Source organism: Meleagris gallopavo, chromosome 8 (assembly GCF_905368555.1).
Source record: "Meleagris gallopavo chromosome 8, MGAL_WU_HG_1.1, whole genome shotgun sequence".
Taxonomy (NCBI): domain Eukaryota; kingdom Metazoa; phylum Chordata; class Aves; order Galliformes; family Phasianidae; genus Meleagris; species Meleagris gallopavo.
This window is the reverse complement of record NC_139411.1, coordinates 20,989,217-21,006,336: the sequence shown is the minus strand read 5'-3', so window position 1 is coordinate 21,006,336 and position 17,120 is coordinate 20,989,217. Positions and strand designations below refer to the sequence as shown.

The following is a 17,120-nucleotide window of genomic DNA, read 5'->3' as shown; positions in this document are numbered from 1 at the left end:
TGTAGTAAGATTCTTCTTAAAGTCCTGTTTTACTGATCCACTTATTATTGACCTGTTTAACTGTCCGCTGTTGTTTTAGGTTGGCATAGTACTGCATTATTCTACACTATCTACTATGCTATGGATTGGAGTAACAGCAAGAAATATTTACAAGCAAGTCACAAAAAAAACTCAATCATACCAAAACGGTGACCAACCTTCTTATCCAAAACAACCTCTGCTCAGGTATGGAACATTACTTATAATATTTTTTCTAAGTATTTATTAAAAATATGAACTTTGAAACTCTTTTATTTCTGCACACTTATTTTTATAGTCTATAAATAGAATTCATAAAGAATTGAGTCACTTTGGAGTATATAAAAATATGAATATTTACTGTGAGCCAGTAGTTAACTATACTCAGGAGGTATGCAGAACTGATACTGGCTATGTTCAGGTGCCTCTATCAATTCAAGTTCCTGTTGCTTTCCTATGGATTAAAAAAAACAAACAAACAACAACAACAACAACAACAAAACTGGCTTACTTCTGGGTTAAGGCATTACTTGCCCATCAAAAGCTACACTCTAATGACTTTTCCTTTACCCTTATCCTTTCTGCTATAAATCTTGCTCACACTTACATTGATCGCTTAGTAACCTGATAGCAACCTTCCTCATTCCACAATAGAGATCTAATTCTATTACCAGAGAGACTGAAAGTCTGGACTCTCTGTCAGCTTTCTAGATGCAGCAGACTAACTAACATGTCTCTGATAGTGTGGCAGATGTAATGCAGTGTCATGAATTTAAGATTAACTGCTTCTGCTGTAGAATTTTAATTTGGTGCCCAGCTTCAAGGCAAAATTGTCAGCCTGCGTTAAAAAAAACAAAAAACAAAACAAAAAAAAACCCTTACCATGATGTAGAATTCCCTACCAAGCACGTGAGAGGAGAAATTTGCCATTTTTTTACTTCAGCTATCATAAGGTTAGGTGTTGGTTCAAGTTACTGTGTGTCCCTGCATAGATTTTGAAGGAAGACTGATACAAAGAAAAATCTCCAGACAAGGGTTTCTCCCATCTGTCTTGGATGTTTGTGTGACAGCAATTTTATAGAGATGTCTCTTTTCTTCCATCTCATGGAAAAAGTAGTCAATTTAGATTAAAGACCATAATTTTATGTACTCAAAGTCAGGAAGTATTAGTTATACTCTTTACTGCTTTGCTGAAAAAATCCCTGTTAGTGTACACTTTTAAAGACATTCTAGCGACTATCTTCAACACAAAATGTTTATTAAGTTGTCCTTATAGTGGCTGTGTGAGGTTGTCAAAACTTGTTAAAAATTGGTGAGAATATGAATCGGACTTTGATGTCCAGACTGTTGAGGGAAATCCTTATTAACGTTGATTGGTTTCCTGATGTTTAAAACGTATTATTTCTGGAGAAGAAAATATGTAAAGTTCACCTGATTTTTTGCAGTCAATAGAAGAATATATTAGATTTGTTAGGTGTAAGCAAAAGGAAACACTTTCACTGTGAGTGTCTGACTTTGCTAATCCATGATTTACTGTACCATTCTTCACAGATGAGAATTTCACACTTCCAGTTACTAGCTCATGGCAAAATGAATAATTGCCAATTTTCACATTCTGCAGTGTGGCTATTAATGTAGAAAATTGTTTCACATTGCATATATCCAGCATAGTGTATGTTCTTCAAATTCAAATCTTGTTCAAGCTGGAAAACAGCAGGCAATCAGGTTATGGTAAGAATTACTCTAATTAGAATCCTTGTTGTACCAGTCACATCGAGGTTCTGAGCCAGTGAACATAAATAGTAGATACTTCAAGTTTAGTAGTAGAGATGATAAGACTACTTCTGACTGTAAAAAGCATGATATAATTATTTAATAGCTAATAATTCCACAGTTATTTTTCTCACTCTGGGCACCATATTTCCTAGAGACAGCCACTGGTATATGTAATAGGATTTCATAATGGTTAGTACTAGGTTCAAAATAATAAGGATCAGTTTCATTTCATGTAGAAAATGGGAATTGTATATGTAAAATTAAAAATTGCTTTAAGCGAGAAAAAGACAAACTAAATAATTGGTAATTGTTGTTCTTCTAGAGGTATGTTTTTTTTTTTTTGTCATTTCAACTTTACTGATTTCAATAATATTAAAATCATAATTTTTCTGTAGAATAATATTTCCATAAAATCAATATAAGAGTCTTATATTTCAGTGTGCTCATATATAAGAAATGTTTTAAATGGACTCTTCTTGTACTTATAATCTGATTACATCCTGATACCAAGTGCACCTCAGGTACATAAGAGAGATAACAGCACAGTTGGTCTGGATCTGGCATTCAGGGAGGTGGGTGTTAATTTCTGTCTCCATTTGCATGAATAGTTAGCAAAACAATATAATTAATTTTATTTAAATTGGAGATTGAGTTAAGTTCTTTTATGTGTCAGGACTTTCAGTGCTAGAAAGCATATTGTGCAGTTTGCAAGGCACTTTTAAGGAAAAGGTGGCTTGTTGTTCATATCTATAGATCTAGTCTGGCTTGTATTTGGTTTTCTTTAACATGAATACACCAATATGTTTGGCAAGAGCTGCACTTTGCTGGTCTCTTTCAGCCTTTTCTTGTAATGAATGTATATGATAGACTGGGTTTCTGGTTCATGTGTGAATGTTTTTCTATTCCTTGTGTATGCATTTGCTATATGGAGTGTTAAGAGTATTTTTTGTGAGTCAATAAATAGAGGCAACTGTCAAAAATCAATTCATAAATCTGTGATATGATGTTTATCAAGAAATGATAGAAGTGCTCATACTACACTTTTTCAAGAATCTTGATCCGCTCTAAAAACTAGCTAAAATACTGAAAATACCAAAATATCCAAAATATGAAGGAGACATTACCTTTTAGCAGAAAAGGATATTGTTCGCAACAATTGATTTAGTTTCTCTGCCATCCGATTTGCTTATTCATTTATTGAAGTAAGATGAATGATATGCACTTGATTCTCTCCTGTTAGTTTTACTTGAGCTGCGGCAAGATGTATCCTATTATGTAAAGTAGTGATTCCCTATTAGTTTTCGCTGTTTCAAGACACAGAGCTGAAACAAGAAATCTTTTTACAGTGTAATTTAAGTGAAACTTGTTCTCCATGGTATAAAATCTTGAATATTGCCTCTTTTTATGTATTAATTATATATTATATGATGCATCTTGTATGTTAAACATGAGACATTAAATATATTTTATTATATATTTTACAGCATATTTTATATATATTATGCATTAATTACCGACTTAAAGCTCTCAGGGCTACCACTCAGTCTGAAATCAGCTGCAACAATTTTGTCATTTTTCACTAAATGTTTCTGGATGCTAATGAGGTGGATCAAATTAATGCATTATTGAATTTTGTGTATTTAAATGCTGAACCCTAGCACTTCAGCAGATAATGAAATTACTTCCTGCAAAACGTACTCTCTGGATATTCTTAATAGAAATATGTAATTCTGTCTGTTCATCCTCTATGGACATTTGTGAAACCTAGTAGTGTTTGGGTTCTGACTCATCTGAAGTCAGATTTTGCCAGCAAAGAAAAGGGCAGACAAGATTCAGCTGTTATTTGTGGTGTACAGAACTTCTCACCAGCCCAAGCTGAGGCACAGATACCATTCGTTTTTATAGCTGATGCATGCATGCATTTTTCATCTGATGGCTTGTGCACATACAGCTTAGAAATACAGACCAGGTAGAAAATGTCTCTTAACGGTTCTATTAACATTATGCCTTTCCAGAAAGAGAATAAAATTAGTCTGCTATCATAAAAAATGCTGACCACAGTTACATTATAAACATAAATAAGAAATAAATAAGCCAGCTGGTGTTAAGGAGGCAGATAATTAAGTTACCTTTAATTTCAGGTTTGTGTACAAATGTCTCCTATTTCCCTCCACCCTTTTTATCCAAAGAATATCTTGCAAGTTAACTATTAGAGCACACTTCAGATTAGAAATAGTCCAGTGTCATATATCTGCCATGAAAAAAAAACCACTTGATGTGCATAAATAAGGCTGCAGAATCCACAGCAAAATAACAAGTTACGTCACTTTTGCTGCTAAATTTCATCTTGCTTGTTGTGAAATGTATCTTGATACACTTTTTGAAAGGTTCTTACTAAAGATGTAGGGCTTAGAGGAAAAGTACCTTTTTCAGCGCCTTCGAAAAATTGTATATCTACCAGTGGTAGCAATTTATGAGTGGGCTGTAAGTCCTTTGTTTTGTATTCAAAATGCTGGGCTCAGTACTATGTCTATTAAAAATAACATACAGACTTTGAAATATCTTAGTGCTGTTAAAGAAACTACTCTTTAACTTGCACAGAAGACCTAGAAATAGTAGGTGATAACTGAAATGGTTGGCTGAACTGAACTGTAATGTCTGGTAATATGCATGGATGATACATGCATATACCTACATGTATACATACATGTGATTTTCTGCTGTTCTATATGAGCTTGTGTATGGGCAAGTTATGTACATCACCTGTACAGTTACAGAAATAGAAACAGGGTCTTCCTTGTGGGTGATGTTCATGGTACAGCAGTGACTGGGAGCCTACAACTTGATCACATGCATGTGCAAGACATCATAACGCTCCACTTGTGTTCTCCCACTTACTCCTACAAACATGGCAGCAGCTCTTCACAAGCACTCTCTGGCTCATTATCTCAGCTACCAAAACACTAATCAGTAGTATCTAACTAAACAATAGCTAAGAATCTTTGTCTGTGACACTGAATTACGTGAAGTTCTTTCACTGCAAAAAGGGAAAGCTTTCACATACAGGAAAATCATCTTTGATTTGAGTAAATGAATCCTGTGATGAACCTCTTGCCTCTGACAGGAGATTTTCCAGATTTTTGCATGATACTACAGACATTGTGGTATCCGCTTGGCTCTTGACAAGCCTGCTTTTCTCAGGATGAATACTAAGATGCTTGGTCTTGTTTCTGACAAGCTAGAACAAACTTGTGGGCCTGAATGGATCTACTCCAGTGTACTGTCGCATTTGTCTAATTGTGAAACCCAAAAACCTAGCTGGAGGTGTGACTTCCATCACAATTTGATGATATGGCAGTTTTTACTGAATAAGTCACCAAGAGAGAAGGCTTTTTCCTGAATTTGAGCAGCATACTACAATACTCACTACATCATTGAAAATTGGCATGTGATGTTTTGGCATAGTAAAAGAGGTTATGGTATACCAACTCCAGTAATCAAGATTAAATACATCTTATATTTAGTCATTTACCACACAAAACTTCTGTAATAAAAACAATTGATGATTTCTAATATTCCCAAGGGTTGCAAGCGTCTTCAGAAATTAATCTTTATTACTCTGAGGATTTAGAAAATTTCCCTTAGCGTTCATAATGATGATATTATTGCAGCATAATATCATTCAATGCAACAGGGGATCAAAATTTGACCAGGATAACAGATTCTTTATTGAATGTAAAGTTTACCAAACATAACATGTCATGTTCTTGGCCATACTCTTTTTTGGATCTTGAGAGTTAATCATACAAAGGGACTTAATTTACATCCTGACAGACACAGGCATTGCTTGTCCCCTTGACACCAGTAGCTCTGAAATGCAATTAAGTTCTAGTGCATTTTTCATTTGCACTGGCTCTCATGAATTTTTGTCGTCTTGTATCAAATAATCGTTGAGGGTGGGGGAGAGAGAAAAAGGTTAAATGAAAAGCATCATTACAGTCCATTGTTTTCTTCAGTGTGCCATGCACTTAAATATTAATATACCTCTAATCTTCATCCATGGAATCTCATTTTTTTCTTCATACAGTGAACATACCAAATCACCTTTATAAAGTTTAAATTTAGGCTTGATTATCTCAAGGGTTATCTGCCATTTCCTTAACAGCTCTTTATAGTTTGTATGTGTTGAAATAAACGGCAAAATTCTCACAAGCCCTGTGGAGATCTCTGTATTTCAGTCTTAACTATTAGAATAGCCATAGTTCTTTCAATGGAGAGTAAGTGGAAGTAATGCTCTCCACCCCTTGGTAGATTTTCCACTATTTAGATGAATAATTGTACAGCAAGACAGTAGTCTCAATTAAAAAATCCACTATACTGTGCTGTAGTTGGTTGTATTTTAAATACCTGATTGCATTCCTTGCTTAGAGGACAGAATATTTTGTGGACAGTCATCAGGATGCTCAACTAACATCCCTGGTATTATCGTCAGTGTCTCTTATTTTAGTTATTGTAAGTTAAGACATGGAAGTTGTCTTTTCCAATATATATTTTTAGGTTGTTGTCAAAATGTGCTGTAATTACTTTGATTCATTACTGAACAGTGAATGTTTTTGCTATCCATGTGAATTTGGAAGGGCGCTTACAGCCTCAATACTGGAAGTTCTTAAAAAGAACATAGTGTATAACAGCTATGGTTTTTTTTGCATATTTTTTGTAAAAAAGTGGTCCTCTGTTTCTGATTTCAGTATTTATCATATTTCTCAGGAAAGAGAAAAGTTATATTGCTAAAATACTTTTATTTATTTATTTATTTATTTATTTTGACTTGAAAAGCAGATTGAAAAGCCATATTTTCCTTCAAGTTATTAATTTAATTTTATTAGTCAAAGTATTGTTTATATTCAACATAAAAATAACCTACTTGTAGTATGCTATTATAAGGGATATTGAAATAAACTAGGTAAGAGCCATCTCAAAGCTTTAGCTTGGCCTAGTAATTTGGCTAATCTTTTGAACAGTACTTGTTCTGAAGGCAAGTATTTTAGTGGCTAACGTTCAAATATGAATGCTAATCTTATATCAGATTGTACTGACTGACATGTCAGTTGTAAAAAAGAAAAAAAGCTAATTCTGGGACCCTATACAGTCGAACAGAAAGATTCTGCCACCTAAGTTATAAAAGCTAGAGAGAGCAAAAAAAGATGTCTCTTCATCATTAATGAGGTAGAGAAGATTGCAGAATCTGAGCTGGTTTGATACATTAGAAACATGCTGGTATTACGTGTTCTCTCTTAAGAGTCTGATATATGGTCAGATGGAGTCAGGGATTACAGCCAGAGCCATTTTTTTGCTATCCAACAATGAAAGTGAAAGAGCTATAGTGAGAAAGAGTATAAAGTGGTGACAAGGGAAACATTTTCGTGAATTTTTCTTGTTCAATTTTTCCCCATATGATGGAAGTGTATTTTGCTTCAGGCTGAAATTATCTTAGGTCAAAGAAAATGTCTGATTCAGCTCTGAGCTAATTGTTCCATACTAGCCCATTCTCACTAAAAAACAAAGGATTAAAATATGAGGTGTATTCAGAATAGCAATATATTGTTGGTGATGCTTCAAGAAAGCTGTTGAACTTTGCATAGGACATATAAATATACTTCACAGACGGCACTCTATTGCCAGTGTACACTGTCATAATAAGGAAGCATTTTCCAGCATAATGTGAATCAAACAAGAGATGTGATTAGAACTTTCCTTTTTCACCTTCAGAGTGCCTGAACACATTACCAACTGCCTTAAGTGAATGATGCTTTGAACAGACATTCCTCATTTCAATCTTATTTCAAGAGTTTTTTGCAGTCAAAGTAGAAAAGGACTTTGTTACTGCCGTAACTTCATTACATAAAGTGCAGGTGAGATGCACAGGATGCCGAGTCATTTCAGAGTAGCAATCTTATATTATCAAATGTTTGAAATGGTGAAGTAGAAGGTGAAGTTTCATCCTCTGTGTTTAAAGAGCAGTGTCTGAACTAATTCCTGTGTAAAAAAAAAAAAAGGAATGGTTTATTATTATTGCAGAAGAAAAATATGATTAGTTAACTGATTAGTTGTAAACGAACTATTAAATATCATTGCAAGTTGTGTATCAAGGCCCTTTGAACTGGAAGTGTCCCTGGTTCTAAAGATATTGACAAACATAATGCTACCCTTTCACCTCTCCCCACAAAAAGCATTTCACTGATAATTGGTCAGTTAATAAGGGAATTATGGTTTTGGGGCTTAAAAATTGTTGACATCATGAGTTATGGCATTTGCAAACTTGCAAAGAAGAGACTCCTAATGATTCCTATGATATTTTAAATTTGAAAGCCTGTAATTACAACATGCTGACCTGCTGAACTATACTAGGTACTTTTATTGTGATTTCCTGGAAATTCAGAATTCTTGTCACAGTATTCCATGTCTCAACACTCTCTAGAATTCAAGCTAGTCAAATCCATAGTTGCAAAGGATAAGTTAGAGGGTAGGGTAAGTTTGATAAAAAGTTCCGTGCTTTGATATTCTGCTCCAGGCAAAATGTAAGATGCTGATTGGAAGTTTTGCAAGTTCTAAAAATCTTTGAAGATAATATATTCAAACGTCAATGGGGGTTTTGTAGAAAACTTTATCAGGTTTTTGGAAGAGCTAAATATTTTCTCATATAAATGTCTGGTGTCCTGCAAATAAGACTTGGTTATGCAAAAAAGCTGAAACTCATAGTATCATTTCGGATGTGTCTATTGCCGTGGAATGGACAAAGAACTAAACATTCCCATCTGCACGATATAATATTCACAACAGCTACAGAAAAAGCTTTCTGACTTCTAGTTGTGGATGAGTGTACTGTAATTGAAATTATTTTTAAAATCAGGCTATGACTAACTTTAAGAAAATTAGAGATGTGAGATACAAATCCTTCTTATGAAAATCATGTTAAAAAGATGCAACTAAAAGCTTGCCACGGGTCACCTTTCTTTTAAGTGAATATGCAAATATGCCCAGCTTAACTGTAATGGGAATTGTGATGTTGCAAGGAAATAAAAGATGTGAAGAATTGTGATGTTGTGCAGACTGATAAACTGCTATTTCACATAAGCCTAGAACACTGCAGGCAGACAACTAATATTATATAGATTTGTTCAATAGACTATAATAATGGCAGTACAGTACAAGTACTATGTACTTGCATTTTAGCATGGCATAGATCTTAGTAAGTTACTGCATTTACCAATACATTGTCAGTATTCTATTTTTGGCTTAAAGGTAAACCAAGAGCAAATGTTAAACAATAAATAGTATGTGGGCTTTCTTAAAATAGATTAGCAGAATTAAGTACAAACATATAAACCATGTTTTTAGCAAGTGTGGTGCCTCAGAATTTTGCCTTTTCCTTTTAACATAAACAGGAAAAAGAGTTGGAAATGAAAGTGCTCCTATAAAACATATTATTTTAATATTCCAAATAAAGAGTAAAGTATACACAAACAATCATTTCCAGAGTAGATGATTCCCTCATGAATTAGGTCATAATGACTGTTGATCAATAGGTTGATATTGATGACTGGGGTTAAACTGGAAGTTTATTTTCTGGATTAACTACTTCAAAATTATCTATTGCAAGGTTCTCTGTTGTGTTTCATAGGTATAGTAGAAGAAAGGCAAGTTTACTGTAGTACAGGTCTTGTACGTGCATAGTATTTTCTCTGTTGTCTTAACTAAACATTTTAAACTGTTTATTTTCACACTTAAAATTTAAAATTCAAGAACAGCTGCAACATATTCAGAATGAGCATTCTGAATTTCCCAGTTATTGATCCTATTTTTCAATGTCTGTCTTGCTCACTGCTCTATTAAAAAGTGCTATGAGTACATCTGTGTGCACTTTACAGAGGCAGTTAGACAATTGCCTGTGCAGAACAGCATGCTTTATAAATGAAACTCAGTGAATGATTGAAAACCTAGAAAACAGGAGGCAAAGACATTAAAGAATGCATTAGGACAGGAAATTCTGACCCCCCTGTCAGTGATATGGATCTCTTGAGAGGTTCCACCATTAAAAGAGCAAGAAAGGAAGAATGGAAAAACTCATGATGTTTTATGTTCAGCTTAGAGTTTGACTTCTGGACTGATGTGATTTCTTTAAACCACTCAGTCTGTACTTTTAAAGCAATCTTCTTACTTCTTATTTGCAGTGACAGCCATAAGTGTGTAAATAAAAAGGAATACATGAGCTGAAATCAGTTGAAAATTGTGGATCCTCATGGCTAGTTGCAAGTGTGAATAACAACACTGTGAAGATATTTAAAAATGTATTATTAATGAAATTGTTTGAAATTACTGAAGATAATAAATAATAAGCTTAATTCACAATAGGGAGTAAATAGGTTGTTGTTAGAAAAATAATTTTAACTATAGGAAAAGTTGATAATTAAAACACTTTACCTGGGATGCTGTAGAAAAAAATTTCATTAGTAATTTGTTAACATAAACAAACTCAGCTATTCAAGATAATTATTTAATGTGACCCTACCTATGAGCATTTGAGTGCCCATAGTCACTTCTGCTCCACAATTCTATTATTCTTAAAACAAGTTTTTTTTCTAAGCATTCTAATTTTTCAGACCTTTATTTACTGCTGAATTCCTACAGCCTTGTGGATCTTACAAGAACTCTAGTGTTTTATTATGCAAGCAAATTTTGACAGAAGAGACTTTGAAACTAATGTGCTCCAAATATGCCGTCAGTGCTTGGAAATGTTATGAGTCTAGTAGAAACTGGCTGCCGATCCTCCAGGTAATTTTATTCAGGTACCACATAACTGTATAAAGCATAACAAAAATTAGGCCAACTTCTGCTCTGAGACATCCACACCCACAAAGCATTTTCAGTGAATCACAGGGAATTAAACATACATAACCACAGGAAAATTTTGATTCACAGATGAAACTAATCGCTTATTGTTAATTTAAAATAAAATTCTGTAAATTCCTTGCAATTTTAAAGATACAAATGAAAATAATTTAAATATATAATGTTTAATATTTAACATTATTATTAAAAGAGGATGTCCAGATCAGACTTTATGGGTATATTAATGGTTGAGTACTCAGATAAGGACTAGTGCCATTACTATTGAACTAAAGTTGGTGCTCAGGGAATCACTGAAGATTTTAAGTTCACATGGAAGTGAAAGCTGATATAGATTTTCTGTGAAAGTAATTCAGGAATCCTGAAACCTGAATCCTGTTTATCTATTGATTAGGAGAGATACCTCATTACTGTTTTATCTATTAATTAGGAAGCAGTAGAACTATGATTACTGAACATCATTAGTGTTCGCCCCTCAATATTTATTAGCAGTATCAAGAAATTGGATAAGTCAGTAATGCTGTAGAGATTTAACTTCAAATATTCTGTGTGATTTTTTGTTGAAATGTAAGTACATTTCCCTGTCCTACTATGCTTATTAAAAGTAATCACTTAAGGGGAAGTAGGTAATTCATAAAGAACATAACCTCCAAATTTGCACCTGTAACCAGATGAGTTTCTTCAGATGTATCTATTACTTTATCTCCCAGTTTTGTTTTGTTTTGTTTTAACTTTTGCAGTCATTGATTTTATGTTTTGAATATGGAGAGACTAAATTTGTGGTATTTGCTATGTAGATGATTGGTCAGTTCTAGGATCTTACTTCTCCAAACAAACAAACAAACAAACAAACAAACAAAAAAACAACTCCACAACCAACCAAATAAACAAATAAATAAATAAATCTTGAACAGGCAGTATTCATTTCCCAGAAGTATCTGTATATTTACACCATTTGGAATTTGATTTCTGGGATTACTGATGCCAGTAAATCTCATTCTTGCTAATCAGAGGTAAGGAATAGAATTTGTGGGCAAAGAATTACTACCATAGTTATTTTCAGACTAGCTGCCCTATTGTGACTATAATTCATATGTATGGCATTTTGGACTACTTAATGTGTCATAACATAGTCTTGTTATTGTCTCATATAACAATCTTATGTGCTTATGCAGACCCTTAACTTTCCATTGTTAATATTGAAGGAGCAACCAGTTAACTAAATTCTTTCCTCATCCATCTAAGAGAGTTTTGCAACTAGAGAGAACACTTCTTTGTGAGCTTCTGATTTTGCCAAAACCTATAGCAGTTATTATACTTAGCAAAACTAGGCAGTCTCTTTACCTGGAACGTTGAGCAATGAAATGCTTTACAGTTTTAGGTGCTAGCAATGGGTGTTCATTCCTTTTCAGATCTCCATTTTCTGCATTGCTAACGTAGTAACATAACGTTCTGGAAATGGAATGCCATTTCTAGCTTTTAATTACAATTACTCAATTGTTAGTTATTTATAAAGATAAATCCTTTCTTCCTCTACTTGTTCTTTTCTTTCAAACTTTCATCATCTCTTTTGGCTGAGTGTTCCAATAAATCCTTTGAGTTTCTTTCTTGAAACTTACACTTTGACCTTTTTTATATATGATGGAAAAGCTTTGTTTTTGCTCCTGGTTAAAATCTGGGATAGGGATCACCAAAAATAGATTTCTGTGTATGTCAGTTTTTAAACAACAGGAAAAAGCAAACATTCATGCCATCATTATATATATAGAATTTCCCATAGCTTAACTTAGTAAGACTAAAACCGACAACAGCAAAAAAATTTAACATTAAAACTAAAAATTGGGGTCGACACTCATGAACTCATGCCATTGTACCTTTGTTTCTTATTTTTTCAATAGGGTGAATTAAGGACGAGATGTCAAACTAAATTTTTGCCATTAACTTTAAATCTCTGATTCTGTAGATTCAAATCACTGCTTGAATGCAGCTTGTCTATGATTTAATAGTGGTTAATTCATAATCGTTCATTCACATATGGCATTAAAGGAGCATGCTTTTTGCTGCCTCTAGATTAGAAGCTAAAATTACATCCTATGGAACAAGAAGGAGAAAGTGTTAAGAAAGAAGCTGAAATGCAAAATCATGAGGGAAAGTTACTTCCAATGTGTTTTAACTCTTCACTACCTTTTGTTATACCTAATAACACCTAAGTAAGATTTTACTTCGATATGTGTCAAGAAGATAAATTTGAAGTTGTAGATAACATTGTAATAATCTTAATATAAGATTTTGTCTATGGGAGAAGGGAAAAAAAAAAAAAAGAGGAAAGGTAAACGTTTCATTTTTGCAAACCTTAGGGATGAAACTTTCTTCAATTCTTCAATGATGAATTAGTTTCTTCAAAGGAATAATGCAGTTGTGTAATAGAAAACCATGCAATTCTGCATCTCACTTATACAAGATTTGATCACATTTGACAGGAATGCTTGCATAAGTAGTAAATGCACAACTGACCTGATACAATAATAGAGAAAATTTATAGATGACAACAATTTTTCTTTTAGTGCAACTATTCTACATTGCTCTCCCAGTTGTAGATGTTGTTGATGTGATGTTACATGGGGGGTCTATTTCTGACCTCAGTCCTGTCCTCAGTTACATCTTAATAACTCACTGTGCTCTTCTAAGCACTCTGGCTGGCACATAGTCTTCCAGGCACAGGAATATTCAAGCTATGTTCACTCACCTGTGAGTCAGTCTTCTGTGATAGTGCATATATTTCAATTTACAGAGTGATGTAAGCTAGAAGAGCAGTACATCTAAAGAGACTTTCTCTCAACATTAGCAGTGGGTGTGGATGGATCCCCATAAGGTTTAAAAGATAATGATCAATAAAAAGTTAATCATAGAATCATAAAAACAATGTTTGGAAGAAATATCTTTAAGTCATCTAGTTTAGCTCTCTAATTCTGAAAATCTCCAAGGGCCTAATTTCTTCCTCCCATCCTCATTCTGTTTACTCTTAGCTTTCATCTTGAATGGAACACAAACATGAAATGTACAGATTGTAAACTAGCTGGAATTAAAGCACACAAAAAAATCACTCTCAATCCCATAAACTAAACCCAATGTGTTTAATAAAACATTTTAAAATCCATAGGTATGTAGGAATGTAATATAAACATTCTTAGCTGCATAATGTGAAATATATATTATGTGTATGAATATCAGAAATCCTCATTAAGTTGCACATAGTATATTTAAGCTATTATTGAAAGAATACAAGGTAGCAAAAGAAACTTGTCATGTGGTAGCCTTGTCTCAGACCATAAGGGCTCTACTTCTCAAGTCCCCACTCCTTCAGCCTTCCCAAAAGTTTAAAAATTTCTAAAAAATTGCAGGAAAAAAAGATAATGACAAGTGATTTTTCATCCCCACAATTGAAAGTATCCTTACCTCATAAGGAAGTTAGCACAATTTGTAACTTCAAAACATCTTTTCAAAAAAAAAAGGAAAAACTGGAATACTGAATATCTGTTTTTGACAGCACTTGTGCATGATATGGATCATACACAAGTTGTCTAATTTAAGCAAAGAACCAGAGTCTTCCTCATCACAGAAGAGAGTCCAGGCATAAGACTATTGCACAGGTGGTCATCTCTTCCTAGCGGTAAAAGAAGCGTTTGCTTTTTATGATAGTTCACTCTACCACATAAAGAACACTTATAGCCACCTTCCTCTATTATTTATTCCTCAGTTGTGATATCTTCCTAACAAAAATATATTAAGGAGTCTACATTTCTATGAATTGTTTCTTGGCAAATAGAAAAAGAAAACATTTTCTGACAATCATACATTTGTATTTCAGGTAGAAGTTAGGTACTGTCAAATATGTTTGTTTCCCAAAAATTTATCTGACAAGCAGCAGCATGCTTTAAAGAGTTTCTTACCTCAGGCATACAGTTATGAATAATAGCTATTTCTTCACCTTTATCAATATACATTGACCAGTCAGCATGTGTAACACAAAGGAGAGGGACTTTGTTTTGATATCACAAAAATGTAATTACGTGAAGAATGAATATGTGGCTATTATTATTGGTGTATAAAATACTAAATACATTAATCGTTGCTGCATGGGTCGAAAATGAGTTGGTCTGGCAACATTAGTCATGAAAATATGGAAACTTAGCTTTCCTTCAAGTAGTAAAATTAAGGAATATACTACAGTATTGAAATATGTGCAAGTGAAGCTGTTATTACTAAGAAATCATAAGTGTCAAATGATAGGAAGTCATAAAATGTTCTTTAAAAAATGTTGGAATAATATCTATTTCAAAGACAAGAGAGCAATTATTCACAGTTGATCAAATCAATAGGTTTTGAATTTCTATATTGGTCCTTTGAGGTATTAGTAGAATTTTATATCTGTGTTCCAAATGCAGTCAGCTGTAAAACTGATTTGTCATTTATGGAAAATGTCAAAATTTTCTGTATGTCTTCACATTCTGAAAAAGAAATTGAAGTCAATTTGTAGAAGTAATTGTGTAATAGAAATTCAGAAGATTTTATTTTATTTTATTTTTACCTGAGCTACATCTTCTGGCATCCCATTAAAAATTTCTAGTGCATAAATTTTCATTAAATCCAGTCTTTCTGGACTGCAAGTTAGTTCTCAAGGCAGGTATACTATTCAGTTCTATTGCTCTATATAAGTATTGAGATTTTTTTTTTATTCCACAAACAAAGAAAATCTGAGTAGAAATAATAATAAGAATATAATGGTAATACTCACCCTCTGTTTAATATATATAGATACTACAGACGCATAATACTTCAAGGTTTTTGTTGTGCAGTTCTGGTCAGCAATTAAAAAAGATGTTGAAGTGCCTTAAGAATTGATATACAAAGTCATTCAGGATGTCTTATCATGGGATGTTAACATCTGTGCCTTGTCTTGTACTGGTTTTACCTCCCAGTCTTTCTGTATGGTTTTCTGTATGATTGAAGGCAATACTTTAGGTAATTGAAAATCGTGTCTTTGATGCTTTAAATACTAATTTGTCCTAACTTTGAAGAACTTAACAGACATATTTTAAAACGAGAATCAAAACAAAGTACAAAATTTCTTTATTTGCTGTGCATTGACTATGGATATTAGAGGAATTCAAACAGCATGTAGACTTTTCACATCAGAAACAATTCCTTTCATATGTTCTCTAAAAATGTGAGTTTGAGTTTTGATTACAAAGGCTTGGTAGCTTTAGAGAATCTACAGAAAGGGTTTTGTGGTTTCCATGGATCTTCTGAGTAAATGCTTCTCAATTTTAAATGGCCCTCTGGGTTTGTGACTGAATACTTCTTGTAAACCAAGAAGATTTAATAATCAAAATGATATTATTTTTATTTAGTATGTGGTTTCTTCATGTCTTAAATAAGACTGTTCCCTAACTTTGCCTGAGGACACATCTTGTTCTAGCTGTGTGATTAGATTTTAGATACATGCAGTTGAAAATAAACCCAATTACCTAAATAGATGGAAGGTAGAAGTAAATTGTGATTAGCATACGATTGTAAAACCAGAGATGCAGAAGCCTGAAACACTAACTCTGTTTAATTTTGATGATACAGCACCTAATCCTTAATAATATTTTAAAAATGTGGCTTTTATTACCTTATCAGTAATAACGTCAGACACAGTAAGAACTCTTTAATACTTTGAAGTTTTAATATTTAAAAGCCAATAGAACTACCTCTATTTTTATCTATACAGGGACAGTATAAATGTCTTAAGTCTTCTGAGTGGATAGCATTTTAAAATATGCATAGGATACACTGAACGTATCTAAATTAAGATGTGAAAATTATCATTTTTCTGTACAGTTAATAAAGCAATTTATAAGGGGTGTGGGTGCATAGTACTAAATATTAGAAATGTGTATTATCCAGTGGAGAGAACATTTATAATTTCAAAATATTTCTGAGAGTACTCTGTATAACAGTAACCATCCAATCACTATTATGCTTCGGAGACCAGCTGATGCTTTCAGCAGTTTTACATGCACTTATCTGTGAAGCTGTATTTTTCATTTTCATTACAGAAAGGCCATTTTTTTATAGCAGAAATGGCAGCTTTCATGGGGCAATGTTAAATTTTCTAAACACATTATTTTAATGGCCTGCATCAATCAAACAGGCTTTATAAGATTCTTGAAATGTTTCAAGGCCAGCAAAGATAAAAATGCTTTTTAGCCTGCTGCAGTTATGCTTTCTTGTTACTGTTTCCTTTCTGTAATTAGTAAAGCTAGCATTCATCACTCAAGAATAAGTAAAAACCATGATATTATTGTAAAAAAAAAGTATTCTTTTTCAAACCCGTGAATTTAAGATTCCTATTTGTCTGCTAGTCTTTGAGCCAT

General features: G+C 33.2%; 1 protein-coding gene across 1 annotated transcript in view; it reads left to right on the top strand.

The window, feature by feature from the left end:
• LOC100543833 (adhesion G protein-coupled receptor A3) overlaps positions 1–17,120 on the top strand; it is a 251,820-nt gene that overhangs the window by 217,858 nt on the left and 16,842 nt on the right. The window contains exon 17 of the mRNA XM_085229268.1: positions 80–225. Within this exon, the coding sequence (XP_085085394.1) occupies positions 80–225 (146 nt within the window). The remainder of the gene's footprint in view (positions 1–79; positions 226–17,120) is intronic.